This window comes from Convolutriloba macropyga, chromosome 1, assembly GCF_964194025.1.
Source record: "Convolutriloba macropyga chromosome 1, txConMacr16.3, whole genome shotgun sequence".
In the NCBI taxonomy this organism is placed as follows: domain Eukaryota; kingdom Metazoa; phylum Xenacoelomorpha; order Acoela; family Convolutidae; genus Convolutriloba; species Convolutriloba macropyga.
In genome coordinates, this window is record NC_134468.1 from 68,249,433 (window position 1) to 68,276,632 (window position 27,200).

General features: G+C 36.6%; 1 protein-coding gene across 1 annotated transcript in view; it reads right to left on the reverse strand.

Annotated features, from left to right (window-relative positions):
* The window catches only part of LOC142347891 (uncharacterized), a 218,330-nt gene that overhangs the window by 167,660 nt on the left and 23,470 nt on the right, over positions 1-27,200 (reverse strand). The window contains exons 2-6 of the mRNA XM_075399081.1: positions 15,183-15,732; positions 14,422-14,767; positions 9,641-9,795; positions 8,928-9,194; positions 6,071-6,178 (exon numbers count right to left, since the gene is read on the reverse strand). Of these exons, the coding sequence (XP_075255196.1) occupies positions 6,071-6,178; positions 8,928-9,194; positions 9,641-9,795; positions 14,422-14,767; positions 15,183-15,732 (1,426 nt within the window). The remainder of the gene's footprint in view (positions 1-6,070; positions 6,179-8,927; positions 9,195-9,640; positions 9,796-14,421; positions 14,768-15,182; positions 15,733-27,200) is intronic.

Below are 27,200 nucleotides of genomic sequence, written 5' to 3' on the forward strand. Positions count from 1 at the left end.
GTAGAATACGGAATTAAAAAGATTTTTTTGATTTTCGTTTTTTACAGGGAGTTATCGAAGTTTAAAACTTTGAGAAAAGTAGAGTGAATTCCGTTGTTTTTGTTCACATTTTCCGCAATTTTTGACCAAATTTTCGTTAATTTTGCTAAAATATCTTAAAAATGTTAACGGTAGTGGGATTGATCTTATCTAAAAAGATAAAGGGGGGTTGCTGAATTGTTCGATCTGAGCTTTTTGGCTAAAATGTATGAAAAATTTTTCAAAAATCAGACTTTTTTCGTCAAAAATGGGACCAAATATGCATTTTTGGCCCGCTTTCACTGAATTTACTGAAAGTAGACACCTTAAAACTGTAGTCATATTCATCGCAAGCTTGAAGAGAGAGCTAGTTGCACTCCCGCTGGTTTTAAGAGTTATCAGAAATCATAATTTTGCCAGAGTTTTGCAAATTTAATCACGATAATTAAACGAAATGCATTATTTTTTGATATCCTTAAAAATTTTGTGTAAAAATTGATATATTTCGCAACGATTTGAACAATTGAATGTGTTCTTAGTCGCGCAGCAATATCAGGACTATCGCGCAGAATATCAGGAGTAGCAATATCGGTAAAAAATTTTAGAATTTTAATGGGGTGCGGCCTTTTTTAAAAAAACATTTCCGCATATAGTTTCTTATGCATATTGCTGACAAGAATTTCAAATACGGCTCTTTTATCGAGAGATACTATTTGCAAAAAATGAATACTAACGACCATATTTCACGGTCTCAGAGTAAAGCTTGTGTTTTTTATGGCTCTGACCAATTGCTTTCGTAAAATTTTGTGGATTTCTTATGTTTTGCAATCATATTTTATACTTTTTGTAGTCCAATGACATAGTCACCGCAATCAGTGATCAGAATGGCTTATTATGAGCTATATTTGAATCAGACAATGCTTTCAGTTGTTACCTAATGTCTCTCATAACGTTGAATTCATTTGTTTCAAGAAAATGTAGGCGAATTTTTAAACTTTGCCACCATTTTCTATTATTTCTCTCAGCTTCGGCGTAGTCTCGATGAAAACAAGCAAAAAACCATTTCGCTTTAGTAAATAAATTATTGTCTGTAACGGTTTTATAATTAACTAATGGATTCTTGGATTTCACACTACGAGTTTCGATTTTTTTTAGTAAAGTTGCAGATTTTTTTTAATTCATTTTGTTTCGTTGTCAATTATTACATTATTGACAGATCCAGTTGAAGATAAGTATAGTTGGAAAATGAACGGGGTTTAAAAAGGCGTATCCGAATATGTTAATTGTTTTCAATGAAGAGTTTGCAATTTTGGGCAGAGACACTGTTCTCTTGCAAAATTTAGTGTTTTTTTGCGTAAATTTGTCTTTCATTTGGTTGTTATACGACATATACCTGATAATGATTGCTCTCAGTTGCTTCCCCAGGACAATTAACAACCTATTTTAACCTTTCAGGATATAGCTACTTCTTTTAGTAACTTTCAAGCAAGACCTTTTCAACTGTTTCCTCTCTGCTTTGATTTTTGTCAAAATGTAACTCAATCTCACTAAAAAAGTCGCAATTACTTTTGTTGACTCAAACATTTTTTTCGCGGCTGGTTATATGTTTTGATTGATTGCTTTGGCCATATAGTTTTATAGGAAATTTTGGAGATTTCTCTACAGTTCACTTTTTGGGTTTTTTGTTGTCATTTTTATGTAGTCCTTTTATAGGGAAACCCCAATGATTTCAGATGAAAACCAAGTGATGTCTTATAGCTCTTGCAGATAACATCTTATAAATGTAGTACCTTGAACACTGTGGTTTAAAATTGTTTGTGAAGTTTTGAATTCTGCCTGTTTTTGTTAATTTGTCGTCTCGTGACTTAGTCTCATTAATGACAGGCCCAATTGGCTTTCTGAGGTGTTGCATCTTAATCACCTCTTTTTCTTGAAATCATATGTCTGTTATGACATTTGAAACAAAATTGTTTTTCAAATATTTGAAAAAAAAATTATTGAGCTTCGCCATTTTCTTAAAGTGTTTTTTTGGTCGATTTGTAGCTTAGCCTCTGTAAAGACAGGTTACAACCCGTTTCTAGTGAGCTATAATTAAAATAATAATGGTTTTAGTGCCAACCAAATGTTTCTCGGTTTTGTTACTACTGTTACTACAAAATTTTATATCATAATTGAGAATTTTAAATATTTGTACATTTTAAAGGACTTTTGTTCTCTTTAAAAATTATTACGCTAATGGTAGGCCCCATCGGCTTTAAAATATTGCGAAATTGAACATTTTTAATGCTCTTAGTAACAAGTTTATTGTTTCAACCGTTTTAACGGTTTCACTGCCATTTCGTGCAAAGCTTGGGTTTTCCGGTATTTGTCCTTCTTTTTGTAGTCGTATGACGTACACTGCATAATGACAGGTCTCAATTGCTTCATATGCAGATATAAATAAAAAATTTTAGTGATTTGACTTATTATCTAATGATAATAATCATTTTTGAAATCAATTGTTTTCAAAAATAGAAACGTATTTCTGAACTTCGCACCTTTTTGCTCTGTTTGTCAAACTGTTACCCAGTCGCATTGAGAACAGGTCCCATATCTTTTCTATTCAAGTAAAGGTTATTTTTTTTGTTTAGGTTTCATCTGATGGAAGGTTGATTTTGTTATAAATTTTAAAAAAATATAGACATCGAGTTTTGGTCGTTATTAATGTTTGTTATTTAATTTTTATTATAGTCTTTTTCAGTAGTCCTATTAACAACAAGTTTTATCGGCCCTCTAGCGTGGCCTTATTGTATTCCATTATGGTTTATTGAGCGATATAAATGTTTTTGAAAGTTTTTTTATCGGTTCATCATTTGTCAGCCAATTAAGTCAAGAATCAAGAATGTGGATGAGCGGGGTCGGAACATTATGTGCGTACGCACATTACCGAGCCTCCTTGTTTTTATATGGAATCGGGAAATAACGTTGCAAAAATTAGATCTGGCTAAATGTTTTCTACAACAAATGAGGTTTTCTTTTAATTCAATTAATAAAATCGTAGTTCCGGTTGAAGATCAAAAAATACACGGCTTTAAATTCTATTGAATGGCTATTTGTTGTATTTATATTATTTTGTCCAGCGATTTAGCGAAAACAAGCGATTTAAAAATCCATCTGACGTCCCTTCGACTGCTTTTTTTGTATGCAATTCATTAGGAATTAAAAACGCGTTTATTTTTTAGAAATGTGGCCTTCTTTTACAATTCGGTACAGCTTTGATCGTGACAACACGTCCTCCAAGGTTAATGTTGGAAATTTCGGTGCCACGCACAAAACTAGGTGAGCACTCTTGTTTAGTTAATCAGCAAAAAAGTGGTTCAATCAATTCGTGCTTAAAAAGTAATTACAAGCCGTGAATGAAGTTTTCCTTTTTTATGTTCAAAATTCAAAAACGCACTGAATAAAAATACAATTTGTGCACTAAAGATGAGAAAAAAGAATTCTTTAAATAGACTCAGTTTTTAACACTTTGAAAGTTGGTGCAATGTTTAAGTCTTCAGACGGGCAATTTGTAAGTTATTTTAATTAAAACATGATTAAAGGACTGTCTTCCATTCAGGAACTCTGCTAATCAAATCTTTTAAAACGCATCCAAGCTCAAATTTTTAAGCTTTCTTTAATGTGCTTTCCTTTAGACGGCGCTGAATTTGATTTTGTAAGCATTTATTTTGCGTTGTCTGCAATGCAGCTAAAACAAATGGCGGAGATCTAATTTGCAGAATGGTTGTTGTTCGCCTCAAACATTTTGGTTTTGCTTTTATAAATGTCAAATTCGTTTTGACAAAATTAACGTTAAAATTGCACGAGGTAACATTTGCTCTGAAATATTGCACACTTGCTCATAAGGACAAGAACTTGAGCTCCCGGAGGAGGTATATGAATATGGACTGTCCACAACAAAAGATATATTTCCCAAAAAACTCAAATGAAGTAAAAGCCTTAAACCTCTCATGGTTCCACGTCACGAAGTGAACAAACTTTTCCAACTACAGAGCTGTGAACATCCTGAAGCAAAAGACGCCGAACATCCTGAATAGAAAGAAAATAAGAAAATCAGCTTTATTAGCCAAATCGGTACATAATCCTCGTAACTGACAACAAACTATCCAAAGATGACAGAGGATTAACAATTGGGCCATTCTGACAGGCACCGGGATAAAAATAACCAACTAAAGACTGAAAATTTGTTTAAAAAAAACATGCGCAAAAATTAATTCATTAATTTTCTTTCAGATGGCAGCTGATAATAGACAAAAGTCTGATCATATAATACATCCGATTCGATCGCAAAACTTTCACCAGAATTTTGACCGTGAACTACCAATTTCTACAGATGAGCTGACCATTAATGCATCCAATAAAAAATTATTTAATTAATTATTTGCCTTTTCTTAAAGCTTACACAGCAGTTCGATTTCAGTTTGAGCCCTCAAATTTTACCAAGCTCAAAATTTACCTACAGTAGAGTTTCAGGGCCCAATTAAAATGAATACTAACCCCACAGGTTGCCGAGAAAAACAGCGCGAATTACTGAGTTTTATCACCTATGTCTAATTACAGAAAAAAAAGACGTCATTCAAAATTCAGAAGAAAAAACAAAACTGCTAATTAAATTACATTTGACTAAAGGCGTCAAAGATTTGTATAGAAAGAAAAATATTGCTTCTTTATAATAAAAACTTGGAAAAGAAATCAAATTATTTCAAATGAGAAAACAGACAAAAGGGTTTTATTTCTGGTCGTACACTAAAAATTTCGTTACGGAAGAAAAAAATAGGAAATTTTTCCCTTTTCATGAAAAATAAAATGATCTGTTTCAAGTAATTCCGAAAAGAACAAAAAATAGTGGTGGCACACTGAGATTATCAGCAGAAGCTACACAGAGAAATAATCGTGCATCAGACAAAATGAAAAACAAACTGTTCCATAACATTAGCGTAACTAACTATCGTTGGATGAATTTTCCTCGAACGACTTGCATGCGCTCGATTTGGTTTTAGCCAGCTTGAGCTTATAAAGGCTAGCCTTACTAGGTTAGAGGGCGACAAAAAATTGGCAGAAAAATTATTATGGAAAAACCAAAACTATGAAGATAATCTGTTAGATTATGAAATAACGCAACCATGGCTGTTTTGCTGACACGTACGGCTAGAGACTAGTAAAGCTGTAATAGAAGGAAGGGCATAGTGACATGCTGTTCTCGAACTTTAACCAGTCCATACTGTAACTCTGGACAAAACCCGTTGGTTAGATTAACAACCAATCAAGTACAATCAAGTGCATTTAGGTTAGAAAGAGCAACAGGAACCAAATAACAGCTAAAACCTTTACCATAGAGCATTAAATAAAGTATGTCGAGAAAAAAAGCTATGTTAATAATGTTTTTTGAAGAGAACCTAAGTTCCTTACAAAAAAAAAGAACTTAAAACTCATTCCTTTTTTACAAATAATTAGAAATCTCTTACAGACTCACAAAACATTTGGCTGAAGGCTGTGTCAGCTAGGCAACAAATCATACCCACTATGGTACTAATCAAAACGAAAACTTGGTCGACAATCTGAATTCCCCCCTGCCCGAGAAACTTATCCAGAAAACCAAACAATTCTTATTATCAATGATTGCCATGGGGAAACTAGAAAAAAGAATTGAAACAACGTTTCATTTTAACAAGATATTACTTTTAAAGATGTCATCTGAAAACAAATCATTCAAAGAAATTGATAAAATTCACCCAATTTTAATTCTTTACAGAATATCTACTACAGAATGTCTTAAGGGCACCGTGTTTGTTTTCCATTACGGATACTCAATTATCACGGCCATTTAACTTATTTCGACTTACTGCCTGCATATCGTGAAAACAATCTTAGTAAAAAGAGACCCCAACACATTGAAAGACTGGCAATTAATTATTGCCAATGTTGACTCCAGAAGGAGCTCCTGCCCCATTTCGACAATTTGATCCGCTTCTGAAGCACCCATGAACGAATGTGTGATAGAACCCATACATACCTTCCTGGTTGGTAATTGTGAGGAGGAAACAAGTGTTGCGGGCTCTCGTCTCGCAGAGGCTCTCTTTCCTCATGATCCGTCTATTGATTGTTTTATCAGACAAATATGCTGAAACACATATTCTCAGATAACTAAATACCAAAAAACTTGATATTATATCAGTATCATTGAAAATTAATTCAGACTGATGTTATTGTCTAAGCAAGTATGAAAAGTTATATCTCTGAAATTCAGAAAAAGTCAGAGATCTTGCATCTGGCTGCTTTTCAGAACTATTGGATACTAGGAAAAAATCACAAAATATCATTTCAAAAAAATTTTTACTTATCAGAATCAGCTTTTTTTATTCAACAGCTTTTTTCATTGATGAAAGAAAGAAACTTTTCAAATAACTTCGACATACAGCAAAGAAGAAACACCTGTTTTGCAATTTTGCTATCTAATTTATTAAATTTGATAACATAGGCAGATGAAGTATTGAAAGTTTTGAAGTTGAATTGGTCGGTTAAGAATCAGGTCACCAAATAGCATGAAAACTTAAAACACAGAAATCCAAGACAAACTGATAAAAAGGGTAACATGTCATATTTTTTTACTATTTAAAAATAGATTCAATCAGTACTGGATAAAATTTGTAGGAAAAATATCAAGGCACTAATCAAATAAGTTAAAATTGGAAAACAGTTTGCCACTCAAAGCCAGATGCTGAAAAAAGACCTTCAACTAACCTCATATCAATGTGTTCCAAAAATCATTCAAAAACTTGAATTTTCAAGGTTAATACAAAAATATACAAAAACATTCAGCAATAAAAAAGCACAGCTGAAAGAACCCAGTGAGCACACACAGTGTTTTACGCATCCTGTGGGACATTTGCACCCACTGATACTTCTGCAAAGTTGGATATAAAGATTTGTTGTCTTCAGCAGCTATAAATTGCAATTTTGAAACCAAAAAAATAAACGCAGAAGAAACTATTATAAATTAAAGTCTATTTGAAGAAAACCAAAACCCAAAAAACCTTCCATGCAACAAAAAAACATAAAGCTGTGAATTCGAATCTTTTGCAAACTTCAACTAAAAGAATTAAAAATTAACACAGATAACTCAATTTTAATAATAATACCCACATATTTGATTTAAATTAAACATATTTGATGTGAATTATAATTCTTTTTAGAGACCTTAGGTAATAATTAATTTTTTTACTATAAAAGAAACATACTAGGCACAACAAAAACACTAAAGAAATTTTTTAGCAAAACAAAAAGACTAAGCTATAAGAAAACAAAAAGAAGCCTTCAAATACCCTCTCATTCGGGAAACATCGTGACCCACAAGACCAAGTTTCAAAACCTAGAAACTATATGCATTAAACTCATTGCTTATATTTTTGAGTAAGTTCCGACGCTATAAAGAACCGACGCTAGAAAGCACCGAAACCTGACTTGATTTAAAAGGTCGAAAGCTAAAATTTGCCTTTATTTACCCTATATTGTTAGTTGATTACCAATGTATTGAATTGGTTTAATTGGTCTCATGATCGGTTGTGATAGATCCATCATATCAAGTCACATAAGCCGCTGAGGCATGGCCTTGGCCCGCGATAACTTCACGATAAACAAGTATTAACTCGATTTGTTTCTTCTGCTAGAAATTATTAAATTTTCTTTTCTGAAAAACTCGGTTATGATTGGTTGAGAATTTGGTAGTCTTATTGCAGAAAGCAATTTAATTGGCCGCAAAATTTATCTTAATTAATCGCCTAGTAATTTCAATAAAATTTCGGCTCTCTTACACGTCGCCGTTAGCCAGATGTCAAAATAATCAGAAAATGTCGTTTTATTGGGAAAGATTCTTTCTCACCATTCGGTAATTGGAAAAATTGAATAAAAGTTACAGGCAATGTCGTTGACACATTGAAAACAAGCGAAAGTGGAGAACAGCAGCTAGCTATCTGTTTAGCATAGCTCGAAAAATATTTTGGTGTAGCACAAAAATATGATTCAATTAATTTAAGGTTAGAAAAGTTTTGCTATTTCGCCATGAAGTAACGTTACCAGGGTAGAATTGACACATCTAAGGATAGTGAAATTTACTTTTCAGAATGGCTTGAAATCAACTCTGAATTGCTTTAATCCACCTATCTCTCGAATTTCCCTTCAATAATGCGTACGTGCAATTTCTCATTACCCGCATTAGATAAAATTTGATCTCAGGCGGCAGGCAAAGTTAAAATCGTAAGCAAAATCACACATTCACTCAATCAGTTTTCGTCATTATATGTCCTTAAAACGGTCAAATTTGCACATTTACGAAGCCAGTAATATTAGTATTCCATTTTGCGACCTTAGGATTTGAAACCCTCTCTTCCATGAGCTCAGTAACGATCTCAGTATTCATGCCAAAAATATAGCATAATCTGTTAAACAAAATCTTTTTTGACCAAAAACTCGATTAAAAAAATTTCCTATCTGGGTGACTGAAAAGAGAACGTGGGAAGCATGCACCATCAAAGTTCAATAAATAAAACTTCGAATATAATACAATAGACGTTTTCATCGAATGGAGAGAAAATTGGAGCAAAAACCCGTAATACGTTCTTCTATTAAATTGTTTAAATCATTGAGCTATGCGAGCTGTTGTGGCGGGAGCCTTTATGTCGAATTTGTTCTCATTGCGCAATCTATTAAATCTCTTATCTAAAAGTGTATTATATAGGCGGCATGGAGCGATTTTTAACATCTCATCAACAACACGAGACATCGCGAATGGTAATCAGTACATACCCCTTGCGTTTTCCTTTAACTAATTCATTGGATAAAATAAGTACGATCGACCTAAACGTGATACTTACTCATGAATTTGCGCAGTCTTGTGAAGGTGTAAGGATAACAATGGGCAAAGTAGCATGTGTCTCCTTTGTGGGTGAACTCGACTTGCCAGTGGAGAACTGCGAATTGGAAAGCGGGGTCGGATGACAGGGGAAGTCCATTGGCCGACTTGCAATACTTGCCGCACTTGACCTCTGTCCTGGTGGAGTATGTCACGTGGTGACCAGTCCTGTGCCAGCCAATGCTCTTGGCACTTGCTACTATCTCCGAGTACACTAGAGGACGCATGCCTAGATCAATGGCAATATTACAATCATGACTGACTTCATATTATATCAGAGCTGATTCATCATGTCTGATTCATCTAAAAGTAATTCGCTCATTCAGTTCTATTTCACAGTATCTCAAGTTCCAACCCAATTCATGGTCTTTAGAATTTGTGAAACTTTCTTATTTTTGCAGGATACTGGACACTTGCGGACCCAAACACTCAGAAAATACAAAAAGGAAGAAAAAACCCACAAACCAAAGTCGGAAACCTCCAGTGCCTCGAAATAAAGAGTTATCATAGCAATTAGAATGGCGCCAAAACAGCTTATCCATGAAACAAGCTTATCCAAGGCTTTTCCATGAAACAAACGTGCTAACAGCAATTTTCATCAATGAGCTTTCAAAATGCTACATCTAAAATGAATGGTTAGTGAAATTTGAAGAGCAGACGTTACTATATACTTACCATAATTGTAAAGAGAGTCGGCCTTGGACAAGTTGATGATTTTGAAACTGTAGGTGAGATTGGGTTGCATTCCTGACACACTGAAGTAGTACCACTGCGTGTGTCTCTCTGTGAACAAGTCTGCCTTCAGAACCAGCTCATAGTCCAACTCGCCACTGAAATCATAAAATACTAATCAAGCGCTCTTGTTTCATCGTATTTACGTTGCCGTCAACTTCCTTCTAGCGTTAGAGCTACCTTCACAATTTCTAATATTAAACTCAATGTCTTATTCTGGTTCCTAATTTTCAAGCACGTGTACACCGTTTGCTATTCAAGTACAAAAGGTCGGTTCAAGTGAAAAACGAATTGTGATATTCGAGTGGAACAAAACAAATGCGACAGAAACAGATGGAATTGAGCAAAAGTATTAAACTTTCTCAGTTAGTATTCAATTAGAAGGTTATTACTAAAGAAAAGCCTTCCACGAAATTTAATTTCAACCTCAATCTTTTGATACCTGTGTCCGCCATGTTGATTTTTGGTTTCCTTTATTCTTGGCACCAAATAAAGAAGGCCTCAATTATTCAGTTTTTCACAAAGACAGAAATTTGGCTTTCTTATTAAAAACAAAGGCATTATAAAACAGCAGAAATTTAATTGTTATCAATTATTGTTTCATGTGAAGTTCTGTTTCTTTTCACTTTTTTTCCAGAGTTTCATTTGCACTTCATGAACAAGCGTATTTCATTTGGATTTCCGTTGCTCCATTTTAAACTGCCTTTTATTTCACATGACTTTCAAATAGATCCGTTTAAGTTGTTACAAAAGGTATATTCGGGACCTGGCATTCGATTGCCAGTTTTCACTTGCAGACTACTAGGATAAATAATGTATGTTACTCTCTCCTCGGCCACAATTGCATAGTGTTGCGGAAGTTTTATGCGTATACATCGTGGTAGTTGCCAATGATAGAAGAAACAGAATGACTCTTGAGCTTGTCGAATATGAATGGTACTAAGTTCTAGTTACTGTTTTTACTTTCTGAAGAGCTAGCTCATTTTGTTTTCAAAAAGCTAGGCAAGAGCTGCATCATGAGAAAATAAAAAACAAAATTAAGTATTAAACCCAAAGAAATTAGAAAAAATAGTGATTCCCAGGGCTCTCGCATGATACAATAAAACAGAAAAATGATAAATAACATTACACAATAGTATTTAAACAGAAGCCTAATTAATTCGGTCGATGTAAAAATTGCAAAATGCGGAATCAGAAATCTCTATAAAACTTACCATCAAGATGTTCAACTGTTGAAACATTTCACAACTTACAGAAGACAATATTCACAATATTGCCACAAACCAACATGTTATACATATGCGTCAGCGGTAGTTCTACACATTAATGATCTGATAGGTCAGACAAAGACGCAATTGTTTCTTCGGTTTCATTGACATTGCGCAGCTCAATGACCAAATATTACAATTAATGAAATTCAAATCTGAAAAAACGCAGTGAAAAAGCTGGATGAATCCATAACGGGCCACTGATATGTTTAGTAAAAAAATCTTAACCTAAACTTACTTACAATTAGAGGTATTTGTAAAACAATTCGGAAATTTTTTTTTCAGAAAAAGGTCAAGAAAAACAGTTTTGAAAGTTTTTTGAAATTCTTTGAAATAGCTTTAAAAATATATTTTATATAGCTTTGAAATATGAAGTAGAAATCAATGATTTGATAGTTTCACAAGTATCATAAACTCTGCTACTCTAAACATTCTTTTTTAAAAAAACTGAGATAAAAAACATAACCGACTAACGTCCGGCGAATTGCTCTCAAACAACCGACGAGCGATTGGCTTTGTCAGAGGCTAGCCACGGTTTATTGAGGCTAGCTTTAGCTTGATTCGACTCTGCGACTTTTAGTTTTCTAGCCTTGTTAGTAAATAAATCAAAATAAAAATTTGCAAAAATTAAAAGAAAAGCTTCCAGATTTTGCAGTGAAGAAGTTCAAAACAATTTTTTGTCTTCGGAGTTATGTCAAGTAACCCATCTGCAAGACTTGAAAAGCTTAGTTGGTCAGTAATGATCGTTAAACTCAGAAGAGGACAGAAATATTCAAAAAATTTGAAAACAATTTTTAACAAAATCTTTCTAAAATTCACGATACTAAAATCCTCAAAATCTTTTCATTGTTTCAAGAGACTATCCAGTATCCCTATTTTAAGCTTTAATTAGTTTCGGTGGCTCATAAAGATTCATAAACTTGGAATATGATCACAATTTTCCAAAAATTTGAAGAAAAAAAACTAAATTTTATCACAAAAATGCTAAAGGGGGAGTTATTTAAATAAAGATAATCATTCAATTAACTACAGAAACTATGTGACACCGCGTCATAAAGGCTCGCATGAGGTTCCCAGGACCCTGGTGCGGGGAAAATGATTAAAAAATTCAAAAAGATTCAAAAAACTTGTAAAAATTACAATTTTTTTTTAAAATTGCGGATATTAAAATCTTGAAAAACATTCCATGACATCTAGAAGCTATGCAGCAACCTATAATCAAACCCTAGAGTTTATATGTCTTTTGAGGCTGGAAAAACCAAAAACCGAAAAACTCTCAAAACCTTGAAAAAATCCAAGTTTTATAAAAAAAATCGCTAACATTTGTAATATTAAAAAGTTGAAAGCTATTCCATGGCCAATAATTTTTTTTCTTTAACTTATTATCAAAACCATACGGACGTTTTCTGGCCCCTGCATCCGGAAAGACCTGAATAATGAAAAATAAAAGTCAAAAAAATTGAAAATAATTGCACGTTTTGTCAAAGAATGCAAAAATTGGTGATGTTTAAATGTTGAAACCTTTCCTCTACCCCTAGAAACTAAGCAGTAACCTATTATAAAGCCCTAGAGGAGGTTTCTTGACACCTAGGGCTGAAAGAACTCAAAAGGTGACAAAAATGACAAAAATTTTCAAAAAGCTTGAAAAAATTGTGAAAATTAGTATAAAATTGCGTGTTTTTAGCGATCGGTTATTCGAACGTAGCCACGGGGGAGGGGGATGCATCAGGAGGCTGATGGGCAGAGGGCAACAGTGGGGTGGGTGGGGCAAACAGCGAGGTGGGGGTGTTGGGGTAATAGCGGGGGGTCAACAGTGGGGATGTCTTCAACCTCTAAGAACCGCCATTCACACCATAAGGATAAGTCTCCAAAAGTTTGAGCTGAAACAGAGCTGAAAGGCTTTAAGAGCACTTAATGCCCGCTGGGCGCTACCTGTGTATCCCGTTTTTGAGGGCCAAAAGTCAAAAGCGTCAGACGAAAAATCGATCAAGAGAAAAATCGCATTAAAAAAGACCGACAGGACTAATATAATGGCTAAAAACTTCGTTTGAGAGCAATTAATGATGCATTTCATCATAAATATTCAAATTTTTTATATCACCGACTGCCAAAACAATGAGGCAGAAAATAAAGAGAATTTGGCTTTGGACACCAGCAATTGGTTATCCTCGCATCAGAAAAGGGCAAAACCGGAAAAACTATTTATGACGAATAAACGCCAATAAAAGCATCGCCAAAAAAGAGCCACTCCAATTCGTTTTGCCGCCTCTAAACTCAAGACTCAATTGAACAGGAAAGAAACCGGCTGGAAGAACAGGCTGGAAGATAGTGATAGAAAAACAGCTATTCAATATCAATACATTTTTTTAATGATCGAGCAAATCAAGTAAAGGAGAAATTCACACAATATGAGCATAATATAGCTTGGCAAATCCAAAGTTTCACAATTTTTCGGGCCAAAAATTTCAGGTCACTCCAATTTATGCTTGGTTAACAACAATTGAGGGCACAAAATAAAGTCACTGGAAGCTTAATAGGATAAATAGTGTCAGTAACTAACTTTCCACAATTTTCTTGCGGCGAGGAAGTTTCATGCATATAACTTGACATTTGATATTTTACAAGCAATGCCCATAACAGGAGAAACAGAAGGACTCTTTGTTCAGCTCGTCAAATATGATTGGCACTAAGTTCTACTTACTGTTTTTTCTTCCTGAAAAGCTAGCTCATTTTGTTTTACAAATGTTAGGTTAGAGCTGCATCATGTGAAGATAAAACAAAATTTAGTATTAAACCCAGAGAAATTAGGGAAAAAAATTAATCCCAGGGCTCTGGTATGATTCAAAAAACAAGCATTTGAACATTAGCCTAATCAATTCGATCAATGTAAAAAAGACAAACCTAATAAAAATGAGAAAAACTTGGAAAGCGCTGAAGCAGAGTTCTATGAAACTTAAACATGCCCTTAAGATGTTCAACGGTCGAAACATTTCACAATTTACAGAAAACAATAATTACAATACATGACCACCAACCACCCGTTAAAAGGATTTTGATTATTATCTTTAAAAAGATATTAATTGAAAATTACCTATTTCATTTCAATAAAATTTTTAATCATCGAGCAAATCGAAGAAAGGACTACTTCACAAAATGTGACAATAATAGAGCTTCGCAAATCTGAAGCTTCAAAAGTTTTCGGACCAAAAATTTCCGGCCACTCTGATTTATGCTTGCTCAACAACATTTGAGGGCACAAAATAATTTGACCACATGCAATTTCACGAAAACATGATTTGAATATTTGGAAAAGGGAAGCTTCTACTAAATCTGTTTGGTTGAGTAACTCTAACCACAACATCAGAGAACAATCTTCGCTGCATCATCTGAACAAAATCATCAGAAAGTCAGCAAATTTTTATATTAGGATGCAGTTTACTCTCTCCCTCAACTCACACTCTAAAAGCTAATGCCAGATTGCCACATTCGAATCTGGACTCAAAAACTAAGGAAGGAACTGAGGATTCCAGCAGGTCGTGTGGCACTGGTGACGTCACAAATCTGGACGAGTCGTACACTAGGACGGGAGAGTCCCAGAGAGGGTATTGCACTAATCGATTTTTGTCCGCATTTTGCTGGGTATTGTAACTGTTGGTACTGAAGCGATAGTTATTGTTGTTTATCATAATGTTATTATTGCACAAGGGTGTCGGTTTGCTCCAACCATATGAAGTACGTGAAGGCTGTAGCTGCTGCATATGATGAGAAGGGTTTCTGTCTATTGCATTGCAGCTGTTCTCTCCTAAATTGAAACTCATATTAAAATTTGAACTGTCATAAACAATAAGTACACAATTGAGCTACAGCTTATATGGTCTCTAGAAAATTAGAATTATTCATGTTCCAAATTTGCGAATCATTTCTGTTTGCGGATGGGCAGTTATTTCTCGTTAACTCAAAGATGCAGTGCCTTCCTTGAACAATAAAATTCCTCTCGTTGTTATAATTATAATATTCAGTTTTTTAAGTATAGGCCACCTCTTGACGTGGGTAAAGAAAGAATTAATTTCTCCAATGAAAAATATACAAATTAGCTGTACTTAAGGGTGAACTTAAGTATAGCTGACATTTTAAATGTTGACCTTTTGGAGGCTATCATTTAAAAACCATAAACTTATAAAAGTTCTTTCTTTTCACAAGAATTTATCATAACTCACCCAAAGCGAAAGAAAGCAGCTCTGCGTATTTTGGCACATCAATGATATGATTGGGAGTTTTAACCAAGGGTCCGTAACCACTCGGCCAGAAAGGACCATCATATGACAGTTCCATTCCGATCTCGTCCATGAAGACTCCTTTGGAATCCGTCGAATGGACAGTTCCATTTCTCACCGCTTCCTTAAATCCCTCTTTACAAAACTTCCTGAACAAGAGTCGCTTTGTTTCGTAAGTAGTGGTTGAGAAAATATTGTCACTGTTCTCGTTAGAGGAATCAATCCAGTCACTGGGAATGCTAAGTCCACCTTTGGTGTCGTTATTCGATGGTGAGTTTGATCTGAGAACGATGTCTGCAGAACTAGATCCAGCCGATGATAGATGTTCTGAAACTACATTAGCCGACTTGCCGCGTGGATTCTTCATGCGATCCAATTTCTTCAAGAAGTCAGAATCGGTAATTCCAGTATCAACAGAGGTGAACTTCCTCTTCCATGCGTCGCAAACAGGCGCATTTGCGGACTGGTTCAAGCTCATACTTCTCTCTAGCTCCTAAAAGAAGCAATTTTAAAAGCTTTTCAGACAAAAAACGAGTTCTTGGAGAGAAAAAAACAATCAAAACTATCATATTCAAAAATTCATGCAAATCAACAAATTGACCAAAGAGGAACAAAAAAACCAACAAAAAGTATCGAGAGAAACCGCAACTTTTTAATTAAAAATTAAGAAAGCCGGGGAAAAATGATTTAAATATGCTAAAATTATGTATTTTGAAAACCAACCAGAAACTGTTCGATGTCCCTGACCGTCTACTTAATTCGAAAGTCAAAATAGCCCCAGCAAAAATGTAAAGATACAAACCTCTTTTACAGTTATAATCTTTTAGCAAATAAAAAACAACAACAGAAAAAACTTTTTAAAACTTTCTTGGAAACTCGGCATCTTAATATCTATCAAATTGAACAACAATAGAAAATCAAACAATAAAAAAAAGACAGCAGGAGTATGAGGAGAAAATACAGCAGGAGAAAAAAAAGACAATAGAAAAAGTATGAACTACAATTCATAAAAATCCCATTGACCGAACAAAAATTGAGACCTTGAAATTACTAGCAATGGACTTTAAAAACAAATCAGAAAAACTAGAAAAATCAGTAAAAAGAAGTCAAAAATCAGAAGTCAAAAAAGAAAAAACGAATCGAAGTAGGAAGCTGGCCAGACTAACTGACATTGGTAACTTTAACCAAGGGTCCGTAACTAATCAATTTGTAATCTAAAATCATCGGATCAATTTTAGCATATAAAATGGACATTACTGCAATCAATACTTAAACACTTCGAGAAAATGGAGGAACTTCAGGGAAATAAGTATCTGAAAAACATCTTTGATTTTCAATATATTATTTTTTCAAATATATCTTTTCCATTCATATGTCTTGCAGTAGTCTACAAAAATGTCAAAATTTTGAATAAAAAATTCTATTTTTTGCGATTGCAAGGACATTTAATGACGGGAGATTTTGTCAACAAGATGCCTAAAATGACGCGATAGTCTGTCCACAAGATATCTAAAAATCTGTCCAACTCAAAGCTAAAAATTCCAAATAAAAAAACAACATGAAAATAACCAGTGCACACAAAATACTTAAGCCTATAAAATAAATGAAAAACTTTCCAATCTTAATTTAAAGTTTATCCAGTTTTTTGCACTTTATTATCAATTCAGAAAACAGCAGAAACTTGCGGCAGATTATTTTTCAAAATACCAGAGAACATTTGCAAAGCAAAACAATCTAGGCACAAATTTATCTTCGGCAATTAAACACCTAACAACAGATCATGTCAAGAAAAGCTTTAACAAGTTTAGATTGAACAAATAGAGATAAGAATAATTAAACTACAGGAAAAAAGTGCAAAATGCGGCAAAACGTAATAAAATTATAAAAATCTGCAACAAATAGTCATTCTTCGAAAATTTGACATATACCAATTAGCCAAAAATAGATATTATCAATCCGATGTGATTTTTTTTAAAAAAAAAACGCGCCACTAAATCTCATTTGGATACAGAAGATTAAGGACGTTTGCCTAAAATTGATTTAGGAAACGCTCAAAAAAACAACAGCAGTTAGAAACAAGAAAATTACCACAAAATGCTTGCCAAATATAGATAAAAAAGGCCACACCAATGATCCTCTTTGGGTCCTAAAAAGAAAGCCTCCACAAAAAAAAAAACAAACTCTTGTAATTTTGAAAAAGGAGATTTTTTGGAAATTAAAAGAAAACTTTTATGAGAAAAGACACGTGCAAAATTTTTCAACTCCAAGCTGCCCACAAATGTTCGACAGAAAACAAAGCACAACATAAAACCAAATAGTGGTCGATGGGATATGTTTACACTCTCTCACAAAATTCTCATCAAACAAACGCCTAGTAACGCTTAGAATTTGTCGGTTTTTCCGCAGTAAACAGTACATACAGAAAAAACCTTTCAGCCTTGAAGAGGAACTACTAAGCATGAAGTATTTCGCTAATCGCCCAGCTATCGGTATCTCTGATAACCAAGAGAGGGAATAGTTAACAGCAGTTTCTAAAATATAAAACATAACCGACTAACGTCGGAGCGAACAAAACGACCGGCGAGCAGTTGGCTTTGTCAGTAGCTAGCTACGGTTTAGTGAGGCTAATCTAATTGAAGGGGTGTAAGGTGAGCACAGCGGGGGAAGTTGTGGGAGGTGTGGGGATTAACATCTAAGAACCGCCCTTCACACAGTCTCCATGCACAGTTTCTGTGAAACGCGTATTTTGAGACTAGTGAGCTGAAAGGCTTTTACTTTGAGACTAGTGAGCTGAAAGGTACTAAGAGAACTTAATGCCCAATGGGCACTACCTGTTCATCCCGTTTTTGAGGACGAAAAGTCAAACGAGTCAGACAAAATTGGCCAAGCAAAAAATTGCATAAAAAAGACCGACAGGACTTAACTAATTGCTACAAACTCCGTTTGAGAGCAATTAAAGAGTTGATTTGAGCAAGTTTCAAAAAACCCTCTGAGACGGCAACTACCAATTATTGAAGAGATAGAATGACAATACCACAGATACGTAGATAGGAAACGAAAAATGTGATAAAACAAATCGGAAAATTGCAAAAAGTCAAAAAATTAGTTTTTGCATATTTTAGCCTAGCAAACGATGGCAATCAAATTTGGAAAGCAAATATACAGGATATGCTGAAAAACCAAAAAAATCGTTTCATTTAATTCTATATATGCCAAAACCATTGCAGTTAATAAAAAACTAACCTTTTAACTACCCAACAAAAATAAAAAATGCACCTTTTTAGTACTTACAATGCTTTGACAAGCTTTGATAGCCTTGAGCATTGATGTGGGGCAACATTTAACACACTGACCACTGTAGAATTAAGTTTTCAAAAATTTTCTATTTGTTGCTAATATCTATACCAATGCGGTGGCACTCGTCCATTAGATTGCAAAAAGTGTCACCAAAAGTGTTTTCAAAACTATTTAGCTGCACCAAAACTATTTTAAAAACTTTGTCACCCAATATGGATTCCGCTCTACATGTTTTTGCGGTCCTTAAATAGGACGAAAAGGTCACTGCTACATTTTCATGCCTATAGTAATGCTAAAATTTCATGATTTCCTCATAAACTAATGGTTATTGTTCCAACTCTCCGTGAAATGGGGGCTAGGAACTTTATTCCATCCATAATTTTTTGCTGGCTGAAAGATATCTTTTGAGAAAAGTTACAATAGTGCTATCAGTAATCAATCGTTGAAGAGACTTTTTCATTTTGAATTACCAATTAAACATTGCGAATTAAAGTTGGAAAATTTTTCACTTTTCTCCCCATCTCACGTTTGAAAAACGCGTTTTAGGTACCTAAAAAACTAATTTATGATAGATAACCTAATTATTCACCATATAACTACTACTTGGGTTCCATTCACAGCTACCATTAAAAGGCTCTTGAAAAACTGAAACTGATCCATGCAAAAATTCTTTATTTCTTTCAGTTTAAAATATCGCTAAAACATTCCACTTTTTTGCACTTTCGTGGTCTTTCATCCTGCTCTATCCCTCAAAGTTGCTCAAATTTTAAGTAATATATTCTGCGAATCTTTTGGTATTTTATCTAGATAATTTTGATTAGATATCAGATATTGTAATTGCATTAAAAGCTACCATTAAAAGGCTCTTGAAAAACTGAAACTGATCCATGCAAAAATTCTTTGTTTCTTTCAGTTTAAAATATCGCTAAAACATTCCACTTTTTTGCACTTTCGTGGTCTTTCATCCTGCTCTATCCCTCAAAGTTGCTCAAATTTTAAGTAATATATTCTGTGAATCTTTTGGTATTTTATCTAGATAATTTTGATTAGATATAAGATATTGTAATTGCATTTGAGATAACTAAACAAAGACATCATTCGCGACATTTTATCATCACAGAAATTAAAATAAATCCTGCTTTAAGTAACCAAATCCAGCTGCAATTATTTTCAGAACCGAAAAGCAACTTTTTTGCGATCTACTTAACAAAAGAACATCAACAAAACTCAAACAAAAACAATTTTTTATTTAAAATTGGTATCAATTACGACACACGTCAAAACAGCTGATCATATCTATCAGAAGATCCTCATTTAGTTAAAACAGAAAGCTAGGTACAGAAACAGTGCATAATCTTCGCCGTTTTGAAAAAAGCCTTGTTCAAAAACTGATAAAAACACGAGGGTGACCATGGCAAGTGGATTTCAGGCAGTGTGTTTGTTTTTCAAAATTTTTGCGAAATTAGTAAATAAACAGACTAAAAGAAACTCCGTTAATCTATCTATTTGAAACGTACTATTCCGCAATCTATAAACAAAAAAAATTCTTCTACAATATTTCTTGTTCCTTTCAGTAAAAAACATCACACGTTCAACCAATAAGCGCAACTCAGAGCTTGAAAGGAAACGGTGGTTTACATTTAAAAAAATCTTTCAATTACAAAAAGGGCCTTTATTTTTTCGAGGTTTTGTCGACCGAAAAGAATCGATAAATTTGAACAGAAAATATTACATGTGTTGAGTCATGAGAACCAAGAACAAGTAGGATCATGTAAACTGTTGATTTTTTGCTTCGTTGTTGATGTTTTTTTTGAAAAAAAAAATATTTTTTGCATTTCTTGAAAAATTAAATTATTTAATGTTAATAAATAGACCCCTTGTGACCACCAGTTCCAAATGTCAATGGATACAACGCCTTACCATATAGAGCTCCTGAAATTCTGCAAATCAGCAGGAAAAAATGCGCGCTGAAAAAGCTCTAAAAAGGTGCACCATATTTGGTTTCTTTTTAATTATTCAGCGAATCTAGAGTTGACAGCTATTATTTGCAACTGGCGATAACATAAGAGCTAATTTTTTTGCATCGGAAAACAGTCAAAACCGACAGGGTTTCATTAAATTTTAGCTCGAGTTACCTTTTACATCATATAAAATTCCAGACATTGCTAAAAATCACTCTTGACAATAGTGACTTCCCTGATGTTCAAACATTGTCTTATTATCTCACCTTTCCTGAAATCTAACTTTTGGGTAAAAAATGCTTTCTGTCGAAAAATAGACTGCTCTCAAGATATTCGACTTTTTACGAACAACGTTTTTCATATAATGGGTTCAAGCTATGCTTCCTAGAGCCATTGTTTGAGTTTAAAAAATTCAAATCTTCTCGGCAAGACCTAAAAAGCATTTCATCAGCATTCGCAATTGTGGCGAACTACTTAAACGAACATGTCCACCTATTTTGTCTTAAAAATGTCCTTTCAAAATACATTGAGATAAAAAAAAATAATCAGAAAAAAAACTTATTCTTGTCTCCAATTAAAACTGCCGTTTCCGAGAGAGTATTGCAAAAAAATTTAAAAAAAAAACATTGAAATAGGTGAAAATTTTAATTTTTTGCTTCTTTAGAAGCAGCAATGATTACCCTCTTAAAGACTATACTAGCTAGTTTTTATCAACGGTCTAGGGATACAAACTCTAATCATCTTCAGGAAAACTGATCCGCCCAATGCACTTTACTGTAAGAAAACTACCATTCGCATTGAGTTATTATCTCGCATTCATATGAGCTTCATTTTAAATGTTTGCGTTTTCACTTTCACTTATTCTCTAATAATAATGGCTTAGTAATTATGCAGCAAACACAATAGTTATAAAAACAATAAATTATAATTGACCATCTCTCGATTCATTTGTTTTTAAACAACTCGCTTTTACAATACAGAGACGTGGTAAACAATGCCTTGAACCATTACGCAAATTAAGAAAAAGGCTTTGCATCATCACGCAAATTGAAAAGATATCCATGATAACAAGTGACTACTTCTACAAAACATCTCTACGTAGAACAGGCAAATTTTGACAAAGATTTATGATGCATTAAGGTCTCAAAAAGAAACTAACTTCGTGGCCTATTACTTAAGATATTGCAATTGTATGACTAATCAAATAAAATGAGGGCCCATTTACCGTTAAGATTTCCAAAGAACTCTCAAATACTTTCTGAACTCTTTTAATGCAAAAAATATTTCCACAAAAAAGAAGGAGTCAAACCAGTTAAATTGAAGGCCAAAAAGACCGATAACACTTAAGCGGTCTACGTGCAAGCTAGGTACAGCTAGGTGTGCGTGTGACTGCGCTGTGCGGAAACTGGTGAAATTTACGAATAAAAACTTTGAAAGCTGAACAGGCCAGTATAATAAACCAATTTGGAGCATTAAAAAGTCTCCTCCACTCATAGAAACGCAATATCCGTGAAATAAAACTGAAGCAAAATATATTCGATAAATGAGGAGAAGGAGGAAGAAGAGGAGGATGAGCAGGAGGAGGAGGAGGAGGAGGAGGAGGAGGAGGAGGAGGAGGAGGAGGAGGAGGAGGAGGAGGAGGAGGAGGAGGAGGAGGAGGAGGAGGAGGAGGAGGAGGAGGAGGAGGAGGAGGAGGAGGAGGAGGAGGAGGAGGAGGAGGAGGAGGAGGAGGAGGAGGAGGAGGAGGAGGAGGAGGAGGAGGAGGAGGAGGAGGAGGAGGAGGAGGAGGGGGAGGAGGAGGGGGAGGAGGAGGAGGAGGACGACGACAGCTCGTAAGTTGCAAGTGTGTGGCCTCCCAGCGGTGCAAGTGGGAACGCACGATGGAACTCTGTGCGGCGAACAACACACAGGACACCAGAAGATGGAAGCATTCGAATCGGAAACGAGAAGAATCCCAACCCCTGGACGTCAACAGAGTGGAGACGACCCAGCCAGTCCGAACTACTCTAAAAAAATTCAATGGCAAGGGCCTCTCCAGGCCCGAACAGTCTTCGCGCGGATCAGGGTTCTTCGCTGCTGACTTGGACCTAGCAGCCCACCTGAGTCAGCAAATTTTGAGGGCTGGAGACGTGGAACGCAATCCCGGACCCACCTTATGTGGCATCTGCAAGAAACGTGTTGGAGGCAACAGCATTAGATGCACCTGGTGGGGGGAATGGATCCATCAAAAATAAAGCACACTAACGAACTCAGATATCCAACAATTAGCTAAAGCCGAAACATATGCATTTGAATGCAAAGAGTGCACCGAAGCTCGCTGTAACAACCTGGTACAGATGCCGACAGGACACGCCGCAGGGAATTAACGAAACCAATGCCGAGTATTGGAGCCGAAGTCGACAACCGAGCTGATCTCAGAGGAAGAACAGACTAACTGTCACCACCCGGACAGGAGCCGATTGTGGGTGAACAGAAGAGAGATCTGTCATGCGTCCACACTGTGCAGGAGACCACTCGGCTCAGAGAGTCTGCCATATCAGGGGAACATGATTGTGCCCGCCGCTCTAACCCTGAGCGGATTCGTACTGGCAGGAAACCCCGGGGGAAAAATCCTGGTCGCGTCCACCCTGTGCGCCTCCTGCAGTCGACAATTGAGGAAGCCAAGGGGAAAACACGTCGAGGAAAGAACAGGAGAACCACCGAAGCGCTCAAAGAGCAGAGACGGGCCCGACATCGAGAGATCAAGAAAAAACGAAGAACCACACACCTCAACGCCGAAGTACGAATGAGAACATGGAATCTCCAGGGCATTCCTGTAAACGAGAGAAACCGAGAAAGGCTGCGGAGAGCGCTCGCCTTCATGCAAAAGAGACAGTAGGAAATATCTCTTGTTACCGAGCTACGATCAAGATCTGTGGTTAGAGGAACCCGAAGACCAAATCGTCCTGATCCATTCACAGAAGAGAGGCATAGTCTTGAGGGTCAGGCTCTTAGGTCGTGGATAATAGAAGGTCAACCTAAGAGTTTTGCGGAGCGAGTTACTGCTGTAAACCTGGAAAATCTCAGATCTCGGTCTACCAACCGCTATGGAGTAACGGTCCCGAGCGCGTTGACTAGTACAGGCACAACCTGGAAAATGGATTGCGAGGTTCCCGGAAGAGAACTGCCTTGTTATTGGAGAACATCACAATGCTCATATCGAGAGGGGAAGTCAGAGTGAAACATGCAGAAAATACCGTCTCCACACCGACTCCACAGCTGCAGAAGACCTTGTTGACTGGTGCAGGACAAGGAACCTCCAAATGGTCAACTCCTGCCATAAAATATGGAGGAGAGGTACTTGGTTCAACAAATCGTTTGGCAAACGGTATGAACTGGACGGATTCATAAGGCATCAAGGAGAGCGTCATCGATATGCGAAGATGGAAACGGTAGAAGAATTCAGCCTATCTGACCACAAGCCGGTGATCATGAAGCTACGAATCAGGAGACAGGCTAGAAAGAAGAGGGTAGCACGGAAACCGATAATCAACTGGGAAGCGCTATCTTTTCCCGCGAACACAGAGAGATTCCAACACCGGACAGAAGAGCTAACTAAGGGGCTCTCAGAGAAAAACTTGTGAAAGGAAATAGCACATACTTTGGAAAGAGCGGCAAAGAAAATATGCGGCACAAATGAAGTACAAAGAAGTCATCTCCACTAATCCAAATGGAACATGAAGGAAAAAATATGCAGGACATACGAAACATCCGAAATGTCAAATTGATCAGGTGGAAAGTGGAGAAACTAACCCTGGAAGGAATAGGACACGTGCTACGAATGGATAGCCAGAGACCACTGAAGATAGCGGTCCTGGGATGGTTGACAGAACTACAAAAAGTTGCCGAAAACCCGCGATAGAAAACTGAAGACTCTTCTCCATTGGCGGAGACTATAGAAAGAAGCCGGAGTCAACCTGCAGGAAGCTGCAGACCAAGCCCAAGACAGAAAGAAATGGAAGAAGATGATCAAGGAAAGAATGACACATTTACAAAAATACGAGAAAAGAAGATCACATTTCCACAGTGACAACCTTCCCCTCCAGAGAAACCAGACTCCTCCCATAGTTTCACTCGAGTGCGAAGTTTGCGGAAAGCTTTGCCTGTCAGTGGGTGGACTAAAATCCACAAGAAGAGAATGCATGGTACCACGAATACCGAGTTTGAATGCAGGAGATGGGGGAGAAAGTTGAAAACGGAAAAGGCACTTCGCAACCAAGAGAAAAGCTGCTTATCCAAAAACCCCACCGGAGGAATCGAGAAGAGAAAGGCCCGAGTATACAAAGCGAAGTACGTCCCGTGTGTATACTGCGAAGTACCCCAATCAGCAACGAATGTGACTCGACACGTGCGAGGCTGTCAGGGAAGGGAGAGAGGGTGTGCCACCACGCAGGAGGCGAATGCCTAGAAGACGACAGCTCGCCAAGTGTATGACCTCCGACGTGGCACTAGTGGTCACCGCAGAGCATGTCTTGTGCGCCAAACATTGGGAACCCCGCAAGAGATACTAATTCAACCTCCCAGAGGCTAACGAAGTGGCGACGGGCTAGCAACCCTGAGAACCTTTTCAACAGCCACATTGGCGAGGGCAATTCCGAACCCGTTATGGCAGGTCGATGCACAGGGCACAGCTGGCGGAGAAACAGTTGCAAACAGTACACCCGAACCCCGTACCTAACACGAGTGGAAGAAGAGCGGAGAGGTATAAGGCATTACCCTTCGAGAGAACAATCGAGTTAGACTCAAGAGGATTGAGGACCACGTCACAAGGAGAAAGTGGAAAATAACGCTCCTCTCTGACCAGCCAGTAGGCATCCATGCGGAGGAAGCCATAGAAGCTTACCGCACAGATGTAGAAGGCCTGATAACCAAAACCTCTGTGAACTGCCTATAGGTCAGAGATCATTCAAGAGAACCATCGCTAATATCAAATGGGAAGCACTTCGAATACCGCAAAATAGAGAGAGTTTCGAAAACTCACATCAGTTCTGATCAGTGAGAACAAAATTCGGAAGACAACGAAATGGGATGGAATCTCTGAAAAGTTAGTGCAGACAGCAATTTAAGTCTTCGGACTGCAAAATGCTTAGAATAAAAGTTAAAGTTTTAGCATGCAGAATTAATGTTTGCATGCTTAAAATGCAATAAAGAGTCCGAGACCGGGAACACAAAGCTCAACCTTGAGAAGACTTGCCATGGGGAAAAACAACAAGAGGACCCAAAAATGAATGGGATGTCAATGATGGATATCGAAGAAATTTTGTACGACAAAATCAGAAACGCAATCCAACACCAGATACGAGCCATGCCAGGGAATACGTATGCAAGTACGTTCAGTGCCCAGTCCGCAGCAAACCAGTGTCAGCGACAAATCTAGCCAGACACCAACGCACATGCTGTGACGGAGCGGCAAGGAGCGTGCCCTCATACCCAGGGTGAAAGTCATTGATGATGACGACGACGAGGAGGAGGATTTATTCCAGTATGTGTTTGTACCAACTCGATCCTTTTTTTTGCGCTTTTGACTTTGAACGAGTTTGTTTATTTCATGGTTTAGTTGCGTTATTTTGAGGTCCCCTGTATTTTTTACGAATTTCATCTCTCTTCTCAGAAAGCTTTACTGCTTCCTTGGGAAAATTGACAACCACTGTTCTAATTTTCCTTGTGGGATATGCCTCCCAGCCGCTGCATTGATGGCTTTCCTTAAGGTCTTTTCCGCATGGTAAACCTTTGTTCGCCTTTACTGCTTCTTGAGTTTCAGTTCAATATCGTCTTTAAGAATTGCCCAGTCAGCTTTGCGAAAGTTGATGAAAGTTCTTTAAGGTGTTGTGTGTGGGATGAGGTGATGGATAGAACTATTGATAATTCAACCTATTGCGTACTCCGTAGGCTAGCGCCAGTCGATGTTCATGGCTAGGCTTGGACTGGCGACACTGATGTCCGGGGAGCTTTTACAAAAGCTCCCTAACATAAGCTCCCAGGACATCAGCGTTGCCAGCTCAAAAACAGCAATGAACATCGACTGCTGCTGGCGCACGGAGTACGCATTAATCTCAATCACCAATAGTTCCATACGTCACCTGTGACATCATCACACACACATAACACCGCAAAGAACTTTCATCAACTTGCGCAAAGCTGGCTGGGCAAGTCTTAAAGACGATATTGAACTAAAACTCAAGAAACAACAAAGGTCAACAATGCTTACTGTGCAGAAAAGACCTTATGGAAAGCCATCCATGCAGCGGCTGGCAGGCATATCCCACAAGGAAAAACTAGAGTGGTTGTAAATTTTTAGAGCAGTAAAGCTATCTAAAAAGAGACAAAGTCCGGGGAGCTGGTACAAGAATCATTTACTCATTTGCTGGCCTTTCTTAGTCTTACATCATTAGAGAGGGTCTATTTCGCTTGCAACAAAGTTTCTTCTGGTGCATTGCGGTAGTTTTGAGTGCCATGGAGGGCTATGAGCAATGAAAACACCGACAATAATACAGTCATCTAACTCAAGTAGTTTAATGATTGATATCTTGTATCCTGCATCACAGCCAGAATAAGGTGCTATGTGGGTGCTTACTAGCCTGATGATATTACCACATGCAGTGAGTTTTATGGCTTGAACTCCTAGGTGTTCGTCAGAAGTCTTGAAGTTTGATTTCCTGAAACA